This window comes from Chelmon rostratus, chromosome 2 (genome assembly GCF_017976325.1).
Source record: "Chelmon rostratus isolate fCheRos1 chromosome 2, fCheRos1.pri, whole genome shotgun sequence".
NCBI classification, from domain to species: Eukaryota; Metazoa; Chordata; class Actinopteri; order Chaetodontiformes; family Chaetodontidae; genus Chelmon; species Chelmon rostratus.
In genome coordinates, this window is record NC_055659.1 from 16,784,284 (window position 1) to 16,801,906 (window position 17,623).

Consider the following 17,623-nt stretch of genomic DNA (forward strand, 5'->3'; position numbering starts at 1 on the left):
TATAATATGTACCACAAAGATATAACATGTCCCTCTTGTGCTTGTTCCACAGGGGAAAGGGCCGAGTGTGGAACTACAAGGTATGACGTCCTTTGAGATTCCTGTCTTTCAGCCATGAAGCGTTATATTTACATGAGTCTTTTTTAAAAACACCAAAAAATGAATGATTCATATGTTCTACATATATACGCATATTGTATTTGATGACATTGCATGTGTCTAAACAAATATCATTTTCATTTTGTTATATACACATGAAATTAAGGTTAAATCTATAAAAATATGAACATATTGCAATTGTGTTTTACATAAATATTAAAATAACTTTTAGCTGCATCTCATTGAACTTGTGCTTGCATGTTCATGTGTGGTCGTGACAGTGTGTGCATATGCATGCATGATTTTATAATGCTGAATAATCATTTACAGCACTTTTGCATTTTGACATTTATTATTAATAGAATGACACATTGTATATTCAGTGAGGAATCATAAAGTAATGAGTTCCAGCTTGTGTTAATATCTGATGTGCTTGGGTTTCTAGTTTAATGCTGAACTCTTCTGTCTGACAACATGACATATTGATTGGCCGGCTTGATTTTACTGGCCTTGTTAATGACGTTCATTAATCTGCGCTTTGTGTTTAGTAAGTCACTACGTGTTTTATTGAAGATCCAGACCTAGTGTCTTGTACCAAGACCCCTCAGTAGTAATTAAAAGACTGACTTTAAGATAAAAGACTTCAGTAATGAAACTTCTCATTTGGGTTTTTCACAATTTTTAAGAGATTCCTCTAGACTCTACTTAAACAGAGAATTTGTTTTGAACCTTAATGTTTGGTTCGACAGTTTTCACAGAATATGGTGTTTTTGTTCCCTTTGTCCATCGTTTCCCAGGCCCCCCACCCTCCCCCCTAAACCACAGAAAATGCGGAAGCCTAGGCCTCGCTCCATGTATAACCATAAGCTGTTTAACGGCAATATGGAGACCTTCATCAAGGTACCCTGTGTTGGTGGTGTATGACTGAGCGGCCCTCGTGGATTATGAGGGGAGGGCATCCAGAGCCTTCGCTCCCATTCTCTTCCTCTCTTTGGCCTTCTGTTCCTCCCTCTTCCAGCTGCCCTTGATCATGATATAACGCCTCTGTTTAACCTCTAATCCTCTTCCTCCCTTCCGTGGCTTTGCCGGTGCAGAAAGAGCGGCAGTCAGCTGTCTCGTCATTCCCCTCCAGAACAATTTACCATCTCTGGCTTTATTTCTAAATCCAGTTGCTCTTTAGGCGACTGAGAGGCAGGAGAAAGCAGTGGGTCTGCTTTGTCCCTCACTGCACCCAACCCCTGACTGCATCTCTGTAGCTGTCCTATCGCCAGTCCCTGTGCTTAGCCTTCTTTAACCTCCAGAGGAGTCATCTGTCATCTGAGCTTTTCTAACTTTGTGCTTGTCTGCCCTCTCTTCCTCTGCTACTCTGTGCCTTGCTGCTTTCTGTCCCAGAGGAAGAAGGAATGCCCGCACCCGCATTCAGGTACCACTGCTGTTGGAGAGTATAGGTCAGGGTGACAGGGCACTAAAACCTTCAGACTAATGCTAGAAATGTGGTGGCTTCTGCTCAGGCTACACTTGCATGCTGCTAGTTTCCACAGCTGTTTGAATTCTGTAACATCAGGTTACCTGCTCTGTATTTTGTGTGTTTTTGTTTGTTTTACACTGCTCATGTAGGGTGACCAGGTGTCCCCAAAAACTCACAACATTCGAATCCCGAGTCCTGTCCTGTTTGTCCCGAAATTAGACTAAACCAGAGTTTTGATGAGACATTAATTGATTTACACTCTGTTGCATACAACACAGTCATCGTGTTTGTTTTCCTAATTACAGAAAGTTGACTTCATGCACAAAATTATTGGTTTGGGGGTTGGGTTTTGACTTCAACATGTTTTACTCTTCATTGACACTATGTGTGACATACTGGCGGTGACGCCGACCCCCTGCGCCCCGTCCCTGGCTTTCACCCGTTCTCATCTGGTCACCCTGTGCTCATGAGATTTGCCTAATAAATGTTTATGAGGCATCAGGATGTTTATGAGGTGTTGGGTGTTGTTGTGGTAAATGGAGCATTAGACTTCTCCTGTCTTGCATATCTTTAATTAATATGAACTAGAACAGGAGATTTGTCATTTGCATGTATTAAAAGGAGAATACTGTATTTTAATACATTATTAAGAAGATGCTACTGTATAAAAGCTACACAAAATACTTAAAATTGCTTCCTCTTTTAGCCATGTATTATTTTTGGCATTATTTGTCTTGCCTGGTCTGTATTTATTTATATTTCGCATCATTTCATTTCAGGATTCAGGTCAACCAATCCCACTTGTCGTCGAAAGCTGTATCAGATACATCAATCTCTACGGTAAGTCTGGCCTCGTGCCGCTGTGGCTTCTACTTCTGAGTGAAAGAGCAGAAAAAGAAAGTGACCTGCGAAGTCCTTCGAAAACTCCTTCAGCCTCATAAGAAGCGACAGCAGCTATTGGACGAGGCAATCTATTTCAACAAATAGCCGCAGGTAGAGAGGCTGACCTGCTCTGCTCTCCACCTCAGTCCCTGAGGTGCTCAGCTGCCTGCCAGTGATTTGACAAGCTCATAACAATAGATCACACACGGAGAGTTTTGAAAGTCCCATTGCTCTTTGTTCAGTCAGCTCAGCCCCCTCCCCCACTCGCCTTATAACTCCTCCCTGTCTACCTTCACATCTGTCTTCAGCTCATTGCTGTAGCCTGCAGGCCTTTCCTCTGGATCTGGACCTAATGAAACTCCAGAAAACTGATTAGGAGCCCTCTAACTGAAACCATATGCTGCAGCCTCACTGAGGGGCCCTCTCATGGAAAAATACGCATCTCCCTTTTATTACTAGATTACATTTCCTGCTCTGTGTTATGTGTTTCCAGTGGGCTTTCATGAAACTGGCACTGGGGTTTGGAGATAATGGTGGTGAGCGTAACTCTTGAGTCTCCAAATTCTGGGTTGTATTTATTTCAGGTTTGCAGCAGCAGGGCATATTCCGCGTGCCAGGATCACAGGTGGAAGTCAATGATATTAAAAACTCATTTGAGAGAGGTGAGTCAAAGGTAGACGGCATTATATTCGCATTTTTCATGTCACAAATGCTTAAACGGGATAAACCATGTTTCACCAAATGTCACCACTGAACGCACACATGTTCTTGTCGATCAGGAGAAGATCCCCTGGTTGATGACCAGAATGAGCACGATATCAACTCGGTGGCAGGTGTGCTGAAGCTGTACTTCAGAGGACTGGAGAACCCCCTCTTCCCGAAGGAGCGCTTCCTGGACTTCATCTCTACCATCAGTGAGTCACGCGCAGCAGAAAATAATAAAATCCAGCACCGTAGTTTAGTGGACCGATCGAACAGGAAGAGACAAAACACACCTTGCGTTTCGTTAGAAACTCTTCCGAAGAGGAGGAAGGCACGCCGTGCAGCACGCTGAAGCAATCTTAACGCCAGTGCTCTCTGTCTGATGTGTAACAGAGAGCCGGTAGGAAGAGGAGAGTGTGCGAGTTCACCACAGAATCATTTCCCTGCTGTTTCTGCAGTAATAGTTTGATCGCTCAGCGTGCCGTAGGGGTCTGCTGAAAGGCAGGAGGGGGCATCTATTAAAGTGTCAAGTAACAGCCTTTCATGATCTCATCTGCCTTTTGCTTTTAGTTGCTTTAAACAATTTTCCTTGCTAGGGTCTGGTTTATATTATATTTTAGCGGTCAGCGTTGTTGTAGGATCAGTGCTCATATGTATAAAAGTTTAAAAGCTCCATTTGTCTCGGGTTTATTGCAGTGTAAACCCCCTGTTGTTACACCTGTCTGTCTCCATCCTTCATGTTTCAGAGCTGGAGTCTGGAGCTGAGAGAGCGCATCACATCCAGCAGATCGTCGTAACTCTTCCTCGCACCATCATAATCGTCATGAGATACCTTTTTGCTTTCCTCAATCAGTAAGTTTCACATTACATTTGAAGCCAGTGGACACAGAAAAACATGTAGAGATGAGTTTATTCGTATTGTTTAGCTTATATATTACATTTTTGTTGGGGAAAACCAAACACTGAATGTCTACAGTCAGGTGAAAAGACAAGACACAAAAATTCACGGACAAAAACAACCTGCTGTTTATTGCCACGTCTGTCTGCAGTGTTTGAGAAGTTATTTATGTGCTCGGAAACTCATGCCTCGCTGCAGCAGTATACCTGTCCTCTTATAATAGATGTTATTAATGCTCCTTTTACTGGGTTTGCCTGCAGAACAAAGAGTTTGATTTCATACCCCAGCTTTTACTCTGCTCTTCAGCAGCGCCTTCACTGCTGCAGCTGCTCCAGCTGCGGCTTTACTGCTCAGCCTCAGCTTGTTGATCGTGTGCAAGGACTGATTGTGACTTCCTCTTGCAGCACTCAGTGATTTGGTTAGCAAGAGTGGGCTGTGGCGTGTGTCGGCTAAGTTGATTTGTTTAAGGGGTTGGCCGATCGGAGTGCTTTTTAAGCAAATCTCTAACTAAGCTGTGCAATGAAGCATGTAATACCGCATGTCAAAGCTGAATTCAGTTGAAGCCAGTGACTCTGTAAGAGATGTTTCTGCTACAGAGTTCATTTTTCAGGCATCATGGGATATCTTAAAGCTGCTGGAATCAATATTTCTACATTAGCAATGGACCACATTATTAATTATCCAAATCAAGGCTCTAAGGAGCTTTTAGCAGCTAAAGAGGCAGATATTTCCTACAGGAGTTGGTGGAGGCCAAAAACAGAGCTTTAAGGAGAGGGGCTATTGGACTTACCTTCACCAGGTGGCCAGAAACACAATTCTAAATTTCTAAGTTTCTGCTGGATGTATGAAAACGTAGCTGTTTACTTACACATTCATCATGTCAACTTAAAAGGATATTAAAAATATAATAATCAATTTATACATGACATAATCTATAATCCAAGCCTTGTCACTCCCAATTTAATTTCTAGTCTTTTAATACACAGACTAACACTAGACGTAATCAAAGCATACAGTATTTATTATCTATTGTTGTTTAAGTTTGCTTACATTATTACATTGCTTACATGTATTTTTGTATACACAGGAATAAACACTATGCTCCCCTGTCCTCTCCCTCAGTCTCTCCCAGTACAGTGACGAGAACATGATGGATTCATACAATTTGGCGATCTGCTTCGGTCCAACCCTGATGCCCATCCCAGACGGACAGGATCCTGTAGCGTGCCAGGCACATGTTAACGAAGTCATCAAGACCATCATCGTCCACAATGAACTCATCTTTCCCAGCCAGCGCGAGCTGGACGGCCCAGTGTACGAGAAGTGCATGACCGGAGGGGAGGAGTACTGGTGAGTACTGGATCGACATGTGGGGCGAAGTAGAATTATGGTGAGACCGCTCTTCTGTTGACTCTAACTTGAGCGTAAGAGGAGCAGCTGTGATTTTATCAGCTGATCACCTGCGTAAACATATTTATTGTTCATAAATCAAATATGTGCCAAGCGCCAATGTCTACATATCGTTGAGTTTTCACTTTCCATTTGCTCTCACAGTGACAGCCCCCACAGTGAACCAGGAACTATTGATGAGGCGGACAATGGAACTGAACCACACACCAGTGATGAAGGTCAGTATAGTAGTCATAGTCATTGTAGTCATTTCCCATCTCTTTTTATGAACGGCCCTTGTTATTATCCAGGTATGTCCGTAGCCATGTGGCTTAATATCTTAACAACTATTGGCAGTGAAATTTGATAGAGGCATTCATGATCCGCATACGATGAGTCACACTGGCTTTAGCGGTCCCCTTACTTTACCTCTAGCAGCACCAGCATGTTGTCTTTCCATCCAGAGTCATCCTCAGGTCCAAATTTTAATTTGTCCAGTGCTTTGCTTTATGACTAAATACACTAATAATATACCCTTAGCCTCTGTAGCTGTACTTTGTGTGAGATGCATCCTTCTTTAAAAATGGGAAATTCATTTTTTTATTCTGTTGTTATTTTACACACACACACGCCTGAAATACACGTGCACACACACATAGTAAAAATAAATAAACAACTATATACATGTACTAATGTATGTATATATACACAGACATTATGTATGGAGAGAGGCATGCCACATAGTCAGCACCTGGAGCAGTTTGGTGCAATCCTCAGGGTATCTGGGTGAACAGGCACCTGTCCAGCTACCACACTCTGCACCAGCCAGTCCATGCTGGACTTGAACTGGCCACTGGTTCCCAAGCTGAGTCCCCGCAGACTGCCGCCCCTGCCCAACGTTTGCATGCCGAACGTTTGCACGCTAAACCAAGGCTGCTAACATGAAACATTAAACCTGCTAAACCTCAACATGTTAGCATTATTTCTGTGAACATGCTAGCGTGCTGACCTTCTAGCTCAAAGCACCTCTGTGGCCAAATGCAGCCTGGCTCTTAATCTTGCTTCTTCACGCTGGCCATTTTTCCTGATTTACTGCTGCTGATGTTAGGGGCCATGTGAACTGCTGAGCTTGCCTTTGTGCACTGTAGTCAATATCAGAGCGAGGGGAAGATGTTTCCGCTATTTTCTCCAATGCTCCAGTCTACACTTAGACTTGTTGCTGCCGTCTCTGTTAACAATGCATGGGAAAGCAGTATTTCAACAGCTCCAGTTAAGCAGAGGCTAATTCTACAATTGTGTTAGAGGCGAGTTTGAAACAACTTGTTCGATAGATGTTGCTGTCTGGCTGTTTCATCATTTCAAGAGAAGTTCACATCTTGGCAAATAGCATTGCATGGATTTCACATGAGACTATATGTGATGTGGCTTTACTAGTGTTTGTGGATAAGAAAGCGTTACATACAAACTGACCTTTCTTATTAAGTGCTTTTGACTGAGAGGTGAGGGAGGTTTGCACTGCAACAGCTTATGATTGCAAAGGCTTATGTGATGTTTTGAAGCTGAAGGCAAGTTGAGTAAACAGTGTTGGCATGCAGCGCTGCCTCTTTGATCTGCCTTTCTGTGTGTGTGTGTGTGTGTGTGTGTGTGTGTGTGTGTGTGTGTGTGTGTGTGTGTGTGTGTGTGTGTGTGTGTGTGTGAGTCTCTCTCCTCTCTCCCCCCTCTCCCTCCTCCCTGGCTCGCTCTTTGTTCAGTGTTAGTCAGCAGTTCTCCTGGGACTTTCTCCTTTGTGCAGTATTTCCCCAATTCTCCTCCGAGCTTTGAATGCATAACTGGGCCAGGCACAACAGCCAAAACACACATAATACACAGAATAGTATCTCCTGCGCCGTCAGTGAAGAGTCAGTGAACAGGTCTGTGAAGTGCGGAGTGTGTCAGGTCAGACCGGAGTAACCGAGCTTCATCTGTGCTGTTGGCGGCGTCTGTAATGAGCGCTGACCCTTCCTCCCTTCTCCTGCTCTCACTTGGAGATGACAACAAAGGCTGGCTCTCTGCTGCACGATCTGCTCTTGCTGGCCTTAATAGAGAGTTTTGATGTGACGTTATGGGCTCTGGTGTTGTGCTGCAGTTTCTGTAGTCGGTTCAGTTGGTGTCCTCTGGCAGCAGTTCAGTTTTTATGGAAGAAAAACAAGTTGGTGCTAAATTAAGAACTGAAGAAGAAACCATGTTGTGATAACGGTGCCTTTATATTTTCATTACTTTCTAATTGAAACCAAATTTGAACAGAACTGCTTTTCATCTTTATCCTCTCTAACCGTCTTTGTACCCCTCGCGGCAGGTTTTTCAAAATAAAAGCCATGACGCTAGCAATGCAGTTAATTCTGACTGACCCCTGCTGGCTAGCTTGTTAAAATGCACCGCAGACAGCACTAGTTTTCTTTTTTAAATTTAGCCAGTAATCATTGCAAAATCCATGTCAGTTCACCCCTATTTCTGATCTGTTTGTGAATAACATTATATACTGGATCACAGCAATGATGTTCATATAGTAAAGATTCAATTAGAAACCAGTCAAAGCTCTCTTGATTGTTTACTATTGTTTTACTACATGTTCTTAATAAGAGTCAGGATTATATTATTATATCGTTGATCAAGGCAAGGAAAGAAGCATCTTATCATGTCTGTACCATATTGAGGTCTATTGTGCCAGGTTTTTTCATGTGTCTTTGTCTATTTATTTTTCCAGAGGTTGAACAGATCGAGGCCATCGCTAAGTTTGACTACGTGGGACGCACTCCCAGGGAGCTGTCCTTCAAGAAGGGAGCCTCTCTGCTCCTGTACCACCGAGCGTCTGAAGACTGGTGGGAGGGCCGCCACAATGGTGTGGATGGCCTCATCCCACATCAGTACATTGTAGTACAAGACCTGTGAGTAACATCGTCATTACAGTGAACTGTTGCCTGAATAACTTTACTTTGTGTGTGTATCTGATGCTCACCAGCAGTGCCTCTGCTCTTTCAGGGATGATGCTTTCTCAGACAACCTCAGCCAGAAAGCAGATAGTGAAGCGAGCAGCGGACCATTGCTGGACGATAAGGGTTCATCCAAAAATGATGTGCCGTCACCATGTGAACAATCACCTGATTACAACTTCGGAGGAGTCATGGGAAGGTGGCTACAATTAAGAATAACACCATTCTTGTTTTAAAAGTTCTGTTGAGTGCTCTTTAGGAGTTTTCCTGTTTGCCTAGTGGTCTGATCTGATCCGTTTCTACAGGGTAAGGTTACGGTCCGACGGGGCTGCAATCCCACGCCGCCGGAGTGGCACAGACACCCACAGCCCAACCAGAGTGGCCGACACTCCGCCACGTGCTGCGGCCTGTCCCAGCAGCCCCCACAAAGTGTCCATCAGCAAGGGTCGAATGGAGAGCCCAGAAAAGAGGCGCCTTGGCACCTTTGGTAGTGCTGGAAGCATCAACTACCCAGACAGGAAGGCCTATCCTGAGGGCCACCCTCTGAGACCAGTACCAGGGGCCACCCGTCACAGCAGCCTCGGGGACCACAAGTCACTGGAAACAGAAGCTCTGGCTGAGGTAGGGGTGGCACATTTCAGGTAGAGGCAAAAGTGATGGGACAGAAGTTGTCTCTGTTAGTTTCATTTGTTTACATATTTGTCTTTGGTGGCTCTGAAGTCTCAGTACCAGACTTGATGTGAAGTGTCAGGTAATTATAGCTTATAAGCCGATTGGAAAGGTTTGGTACAGAGCCAGGGCCCCTGATGTGGCTGTCAATCTGAGAGCAGCAGCTGGGACCTGGAGTAAATGTCAGGGCCAGACTGCAGCAGGGAGATAGACACACCTCAAGGACACAGAGGCCTGGAACTGAATAATAAGCTTAAGAGGACTGAAGGTTCAGCACCGAATTCTCCTCATTAGCTAATGGCTGCAGGATATTGTGTCATAGAAATGTTTTTGTTTTGTCTTGTTTTATACCATTCCAGGCACCCATTGTTTTGCATTAATTTCCGTCATGTCAAATATGCAAGGGATTGTTATTAAGAAGCTAAATCTTGCAAACACAAAGGTATGGTTGTAAGTATAATCCTCTGAAAATAAGACTCATTGCATTTTTGTTACCTCAGAGTGAGCTCTTTATATCTACAGATATATATATATATATCTACCGCCATGTTTCCACAGTAGCCGAGAACAGACAAACCAGACACTGGCTCCTTCTCACCTTTTGAGTGTCTCAGCCACCATAGGCTTTCCTACATGCTGGAAAGGGAGGGGTGAGGCGAGGCGCTGCAGTTGGTTGCACTCTGCAACCTCACCACTAGATGCCACTAAATCCCACACACTAGTCCTTTAAAATTATTTTTTAACTGCTATGTCTCCCTGTCCTGACTGTTATTTTTGATTGCTCTGTTCTCGTCAACTCTCCTCTACCAGGACATCGAGAAGACTATGACTACAGCGCTCCATGAGCTACGTGAGCTGGAGAGACAGAACACCGTTAAACAGGCTCCTGACGTCGTCTTGGACACCCTGGAGCCCATGAAGAACCCGGTTAGCTCCGAGCCCGGTAGCCCACTGCATACCATCATGATCCGTGACCCGGATGCAGCCATGCGTCGCAGCAGCAGCTCCACCTCTGAGATGATGACCACCTTCAAACCCGCTCTCTCCGCCCGGCTGGCTGGAGCTCAGCTGCGCCCGCCACCCATGAGGCCCGTGCGCCCTCCTACCACCCAGCACCGCTCGAGCAGCTCCAGCTCTTCAGGGGTCGGCAGCCCTGCTGTAACTCCCACTGAGAAGATGTTTCCAAGTAACAGTACAGCTGCTGGTTCTAATATGAATACGTCCAGCGATGCCGGGGATAAGTCTGGCACCATGTAGCGAAGGTGGAATCTGCTAGGTGTGGAGGTTTGGAAGGCTTTCCAAATGAGGGGAGAGCTTAGGGAAATGGGTGCTGCTGATGTGTGAAAAGCAGCTTTAGATATATGGAAGTGTTTTCTGCCTGACTTAATTAATATATTCAGGAAGCTCCTGAAGCAAGCCTACAGTTTGTTACCATGGTGATAAAGCGGTGGAAGAAGCCGTAGAGGTGCGATCGCGTAAAGCTCGACTCTCTTTGAAACTTGATTTAGCTACACAAGATGTGTGCAAGGATACATGTATTTCAGTTTTACCTCAGTTTCAAAAGAACTCATGTTCTCAGATGTAATGAATGCAAGTGAAGCAATACTTGTGTGAAATTCGGTATTAGTTTCCACCCAGCGCACGCTGTCCAGCGGATGTTTCAGTCACGCCTGCAGACGTGTATGAAACACCTCATCTTGACGGGTGTGAACATTCAGGCTAAAGTACCGCGTCTGATTATCCATTTAGGTCACAGGCCTCATGGCTGTACATACAAACTTACTTGAAGTCGCCATGCTTTCTGTTTGTATTATAATACAGTGGATGTTCAGCAAAGTATCAGCTTAGTGACATTGTACTGTATACGTCTGCATGCAGGGTTTGGAAAAAAAGAGAACTTGCATCATGGAGAGAAATATAACGATGTGGGATTTTCTCATTTGGTCGCTATAAGCAGAAGATATTAGTTTGAAACCTAATTTTCAAAGTGACAAAGTGACACATTGGGATCTTACAGTGTCATATTTTAAATCTGCCATGTGTAGCTGTTGGTACTGTAGATGTTTTACCTGAAGATAGAAGCATCACGGCATGAAGACGATCTCTGAAGTCTTAGATATTACTAATGAGAACTTTGCGAGGCAAGTCATCCTCCAGCATCGTGTATGGTTGGACAGTGGGCAGACCTTTTTTTTCCTATGTCCTGTATATGAAATGCAGAAAAGTAATGCACCAACTAATGTAGGAATCCTGTGGTAAACATGTACATAATAACATAGCTAGTAATTTTTTTAAGTGTTAATCTTGTACAGGCTGAAGGGAAAAAGGCAAAGGGTTGGCTGTGAATGGCACTTGTTAAGATCATAATCCACCTTTTTACCATCTTCAGTAAACTGCACACATACTCCCCTGGCTGTGTACCTTGTACTGTGTGTTTAGAATGCATTTGGTAATTGTACTGTGGAAACTGATTGCTGTTTAACAGACAACAGAGGCTGAACAGATGTTTTCTCTGTTATGTTTTTGACGCCCATTTTTCCTCACAGTTTGCAGAACTTGAACTCTTGCCTCTTCAATTCGAATCCGGGTGATTTTTATTATTGCAAAAGATGAATTGAAAAGTACAGTTCCTCTTTCCCATTTAAAATGTGACACACAACCAGAGGAGCGTGAGAAGTTGTGACATACTAATATCACAGCTGTTTCCTTCCTTCCTGTCTTGTTCTTATCCCCGTTGATAATACAGTTCTGCTCAGACTGTAGCCTGTTCCTTTTTTCATTGGAAGAAAACTAAAGGAGAACATTTCAGTGTTTATATCTACTGTACCTCTTGTCTTTCTGACAGCTGTGGTCCAGAGACCGTGTTACCTGCATCCCAAAGAGCCTGCTCTGTTCTGCATGTTTTGCGCTGTAATGTCTGACTCATATTCTGGGGCAGTTAAACAATGGCTGTATCTGGTGCCTTGCCTTGGTAAAACGCACAAATTAAATTACTATTGGATTGGTTTTTGTTTTTTTTTTCTTAAGAAGCGGGCCTTAAAATTTATGGGGATTGGGAATGATGAAATAAGATGCTTGCTGCAGTTGCTAAAATAGAAGTGAAGCAGATTAATGCTTGATTGAGCGAAAGAAACTTAAATATTAGCATGTGAACCAGGCCCTGATTCCACTGTCAACTCTGCAGTCAGTCTGTACATTCTGCAGTGTAACTGAGATACATGCTGTAAACTGAAAAGAATTGCTTGTTGTCAATGGATTTTTTTATTTTTCTTTGTCACAGACAGATTTATAAATGTCCAGGGTGGGAGAGCAGAGAGCTCCTCAGCCAGTGATGCAGCATTTTAACTCATACAGTGCACTCACGTCCTCTGCTGGCTCCTGCTGGTACTGCGTCTTGATCGTGGGCATTACGAGTTATGATCTGGGGCTGATGTTACAATCACTGAACTCATCCATGCAGTTCTATTTGTCTGTCCTGGTTACAATTTTGCACCATGTCAAAATCTATGAAGATAATGGTAGAAAAAAAACATATGTTTATTGAAATAAGAAGAAAGCACACACATTTCAAAAAGGTGGATTTATCATCATTATATTTAACTAGACTTTTTTTAATTTATACACACTTGTGTAAGTAGAGCAGACAATTTGAGTGCCTTTTGTGCACAACATCAATTTTTATTGGACTTTTCTATTTACTTTTTTTAACTGTATTAGTTGTCATGTTTTATTATAAACTGTTGCTTTTTTATCTTTACTTTCTATTGCTACTCAGTCGTCAAACTACCATAAGGACTATGTTGTGTAAAGATATTCCTCTCATGTTTTACAGAAAAATCATCATGGAACGCTCGTCTGTGTTTGGGTGATCGCTGAAGAAGAGTTATTAAAAAAAAAAAAAAAAACTACTGTACACACGATCTACTGGTGAAGTTCAGTAGAATCATCTCAGAATATTTCTTTCACCTTTTTGTTTTTATCTGCGTGAAATGCCTGTGCTGTGGTTGAGCCGTAACTCTTCTCATTTAGCTCCTTCCCTTTCGCAGCAAAATCACTGCAGTACTGTTGGAAGAGGCGGGACTGATGCGGACCCTCTTCTTGCAGAGGCAATGAGGCGCTTGGTGCGCTCTCCTTTTCCCGACGTGTGATGTTGCGCTGGACATTTTCTTTCCTGGAATGTGTGCTAAATTAAGTTAATACTGGATAAGGACATTGCAGTCAGAGAGCAGACTGAGCGCCTGGTCGCGTGGCGGGGGCCGGGGTGTGAGTTGCTGTCACACTGTTTACCTTCTCTTTAACTGTTTGTCTAGTGATGCTGTTTGTTGATGAGTGTCTGGTTGGTTGAAACCCTGTGATGTAATGTACACCAAGCCACTGATTGGATGTTGAAAACCCCTGCGTCCAAATAAAACCATTATCGCTCTGTGATCTGGATGCAGTGAGTAACGTGTTTCTGATTTGTGACATTAAAAGGCTCATCTGGATTTCCAGTTGTGAAGGAAAGGTATAGAGATTTAAAAGATGGCAGACAAGGTCTACTTTTTACATAGGCTACTTTAAATCCCCTGAAAACCTGCTTTAGATTTTTCTCTATAATTATAAAGAGTTGTTATTAAATAAACAACAATGAAAATAAGAGGAAGAAATGGAAAGAATATCTAATTTTGGTAAATTCTATTAAAAGCTAACACTAAATAACTAAGAAAACAGTCCCCTGAGGCTCAAACAGGAAGTTATCCTGAATTATAATTGGCTATCTGCTCAGAGGGAGACGGGACCTTGGTTCATACAAAGTGACTGTTTTCTTGGAAGTGCTTTTTGGGGACTAAAAGACTAGAGAGGTTTTATATTATATTGTTGCTCTGTTGTGATTGGTGGGACTATTTATCTTTTATGTGAATATTTTTATGTAAAAAAAAAAAAAAAAAAAGGTAAGATACTGTAATTTTAGTAATAAAGTAGATATGAGAAATCTTCCCACGCTTGGGCCACCCAGTGAAATAAAGTCTGGACACCCCACAGACAATCCCAGACGTTTCTAAATCCTTATTGGTGCATGGAAGCACATGACATCACCTTTTTCCAACTGAGTCCCGCCCACTTCAAACCTGTGAGAAAGGGACAGAGAAATGCAGGAATGCAGAAATATCTTGTGTGAAATAAAGTTGGGTGTTTGTGTCGGAGTCCATCAGTCATAGTAAGAACCTGGCTGAGAAAATTCTCAACTAACCCCAGATTTAAATTTTCATCATTGTTGATGCATTTTAATGCAGACATACACACTTAAACAAGGAGGCTGCAAGTGCCCGAAAGTAAGTATCAATCACAACACAAATACACCATGTTTAAATTTGCAAGAAGAAGAAGTATTTTTTGAAAAACCCTAATGAAAACCAGGTATCAGCAAAAACAAAATGAAGTGACTCTTTCTATAAAAACACAAGAATAATTTGATGGAAAGCATGTCGCAGAGTCTGTAGTTCATTTTGTGGCCACATGATGGAGTAACTGCAGCAGAGAAAGTGGATGGCATGTAGAGTATGCAGTCAGCAACGTGTTGATTGCTCTTTAAGGATCATGAGCGCGTGGGTTTTGCATTAATTAGATGATAACATCTCCCTTTGAAATTGGCTTTCTAGTCCGTCGGTCAGAGGGCGTCACAGCAGCAGCTCACACTGCTGGAGCATAAACGAAATTCAACTTATTCCACCTGAGAAAGGCCTGTTCAACAAGGACACGAAGCCGACCAACAAGCAACTGTGTTCACATTTTTCCTGAGCCTGGAAGGTATACCACTTACTAACAAGTAGACATCTTTAAAAGAGCTGGAAAGGTGCCAGTAGGCTAGTAAAGACAGACACATTAAAGGTGTACTATACTCTGTAGCCTCCAGCCAGCGGAGTACAGGGGAGTTTGCCATCAGGTGCAGGACCACACTGGCGGGGCCGGGGAGGAGGGACAAAGTTTGCATGCTGTATTCACAAACACTGATCTACAATTTATGCATAGTACACTTTTAACATGTAACACATTAAGTTTTGAAAATTAATCTGGGATCTCCATGTGTTCAAGGTGTGAGATCATATGGCATCTCAGATGGCATTTTAAGTCATAATAATGAATTGAATATTGCCTTTACTAACAATGAGGGTCTAAAAAGGAAAGATTATACGCATCATATGACATATTGTGTATTAGAAAGGAAGCAATGGTTGATAGGATGAAGCGAGAAAACACATGTGTTAAATTACACCAATAACAACAGCAGATCACATCGTGCCTCAGTGCCTTCTTCAATCCTCTCCACTGCTGATTATGTTGCATGACAAGCATTTAGGTTTTGAAGTTATTTTTATTCCTTTTTATTTACAAAAACAGTGAGCACACATCCCTGCTGAACTTAGACTTCAAAGGGCAAAGATGGCAAAACTCAGGACACGCATGTGTGTGTTTGCTTTAAGGCACAAAAAGGTGGGTTTAAAGATAAACTAGCAAATCTTTATTTTGATTACGTAGAAAGCAAAGAAGATGGGGGAGAAAACCCAACAAAACAAATCTCCAGTTCCTTCCGCTGGCATGGAAATTCTTTTATCCCTCTCTAGAATGAGGTATGCTTCATCAATGACGAACAGATGTTACAGCTGCTTTGAAAAATAAGTTGCATAAGGCCTCTCTGGTGGCCTAATTTGTCTTATCTTCCATTGTAATTAACACGCAAATGAGAGCAAACTCTTCGGTAACACATAATCTCTTTGTAGGAGTCACAGCAGAGCAAAATTATCATAACTTCCTGTTTCAACCTTCACCCTCTCTGCCTTCAGCTTAGCTACATCACAATAATTAATGGTAAAGCAGTTACGCCGTTAAGCGAAATCCCCTTGAGAGCCAGTGATGAGTCGTAGATCATTCATATTCATAATTGGAGTAAAACAATGTTAACAACTGGAAGTCATGTTTCAGTTATTCCTCCTGAAGGTATATCGCGTCACATACCATGTCATTCTGAGCAGGAGTCACCTGTTGACTTAGCATGGTTGTAGGAGGCAGTTTTATTTCAGGGATTTCAAATCAAACACAGTATTTGTTTTCTAATCAGCAAGCAGATTAACAAAATAACCACAGTACAAGACAACAGTCTGTTAATCTCTCTTAATTATCTGGGAATTTGACCAAAAAACAAGACAAAACAATGTCTTGTGTTTGTCCCGAGGCAGTAGATTATCTTTTGCTTGAAAATGGAGCAAAGGCTCATCTTTCTATCCTCAGGATTAATGTTTTCCATATCTGTGCTGAAGTTGACGACTGCCACATTGTCTTCTGCACATTCTTAATGTAATGTGACTCTTCATCACAGCATGGCTTCATTCAGCAGAGTTTATAATTCCATGAGCTCAATTTGCGCTAAGTTTGATTTCGGCATCACTTACCTTGACAATCACAGTGAGCCAGCAGGGGTTTGGTGTCTTGCTCAAGGATGCTTTGGTTTGATGTAGTATAGATGCTGGAGGGCTCAAACCAGGGACTTCCCAGTCAAGAGAGCTGTTTCATTTTTCATATTTTGCCAGTTTCAGTGTTTCAGACACACGTCAGAGAATGCTGCAGAGATCCCTCAAATGCTTAATACTTTATGCTATAGACCCTACAGTGTAAGGCAATGAATAATTTTACTTTGATGCATTTTCATGACCTCACTCAGAAACGGGAACATCTTATCAGCTTCTGTACATACGTGAAACAATGTGACGGGCTTAATGAGGCATGAACGGAGAGAAACCCGAACGATCATCAGACTTTCAAGGTTATAGCAGAAGTCTGCACCTCTGAATTCAGTGACATTTCCAGCCATGGCTGTATCTTTGATGTGCGGGGATGCAGCCGCTGACTGCATGTAGAGCATGCATAATAAATTAAGCCCAAAGACGCAGAGCAAGCCGGCCTGTCTTTATTGTTCATGCGCACCCTCACACAAACCAAGAGTACGTGACATGCCACACGTGCACGGGCAAGATCACTTTACATAAGTCCCGATGATATGGCCTGACAACAAACACATGCGCATTGATTGCACCTTAAAGCTCAGAGATCTTATTCTTGCTTATTTATATTTATGATGTTTTCGCACTGGCACGCCAAATCTGGCTTTGCCGTCATGATGGAACTTTGAATTGAGGTTTGTGAAGAGGAGAGATGCCAGCTCTGTGGCTGCAGGCAGAGCTGACCCTGCATTAACAATCACTCTTGTGTTCATTTTTGATGCAAGCGAAAACAAATGACCCACATAATATGATCTGTTACAGCCAGTCTTTAACTTACAGCTACTTGTACTGTAGGTGAAGCGGTTGGCACCAGATATTATTTGTTGTTAATGCATCTGTGATGAAATGGTTTATCGATGATGTTCTTTATTCGCTTGGTCAGTGGTTCCCAACCTTTTTCCTTCAGGGACCTCTTTTTTAAATCATTGAGTAAACTGATGATCCCCGTATAAGTGACATATTTTATGGATGTTTCACATATTCAATGCATGACAATAACACTACAGTACAA

At 42.6% G+C, this 17,623-nt stretch overlaps 1 protein-coding gene across 1 annotated transcript in view; it reads left to right on the forward strand.

The window, feature by feature from the left end:
- The window catches only part of srgap3 (SLIT-ROBO Rho GTPase activating protein 3), a 57,504-nt gene extending 45,402 nt beyond the window's left edge, over positions 1 to 12,102 (forward strand). The window contains exons 11-22 of the mRNA XM_041947997.1: positions 53 to 80; positions 897 to 999; positions 2,347 to 2,407; positions 3,034 to 3,111; positions 3,229 to 3,363; positions 3,898 to 4,003; positions 5,172 to 5,399; positions 5,604 to 5,677; positions 8,182 to 8,362; positions 8,457 to 8,606; positions 8,713 to 9,028; positions 9,887 to 12,102. Of these exons, the coding sequence (XP_041803931.1) occupies positions 53 to 80; positions 897 to 999; positions 2,347 to 2,407; positions 3,034 to 3,111; positions 3,229 to 3,363; positions 3,898 to 4,003; positions 5,172 to 5,399; positions 5,604 to 5,677; positions 8,182 to 8,362; positions 8,457 to 8,606; positions 8,713 to 9,028; positions 9,887 to 10,333 (1,907 nt within the window). The 3' untranslated portion in view covers positions 10,334 to 12,102. The remainder of the gene's footprint in view (positions 1 to 52; positions 81 to 896; positions 1,000 to 2,346; positions 2,408 to 3,033; positions 3,112 to 3,228; positions 3,364 to 3,897; positions 4,004 to 5,171; positions 5,400 to 5,603; positions 5,678 to 8,181; positions 8,363 to 8,456; positions 8,607 to 8,712; positions 9,029 to 9,886) is intronic.
- Positions 12,103 to 17,623: the final 5,521 nt, after the last annotated feature.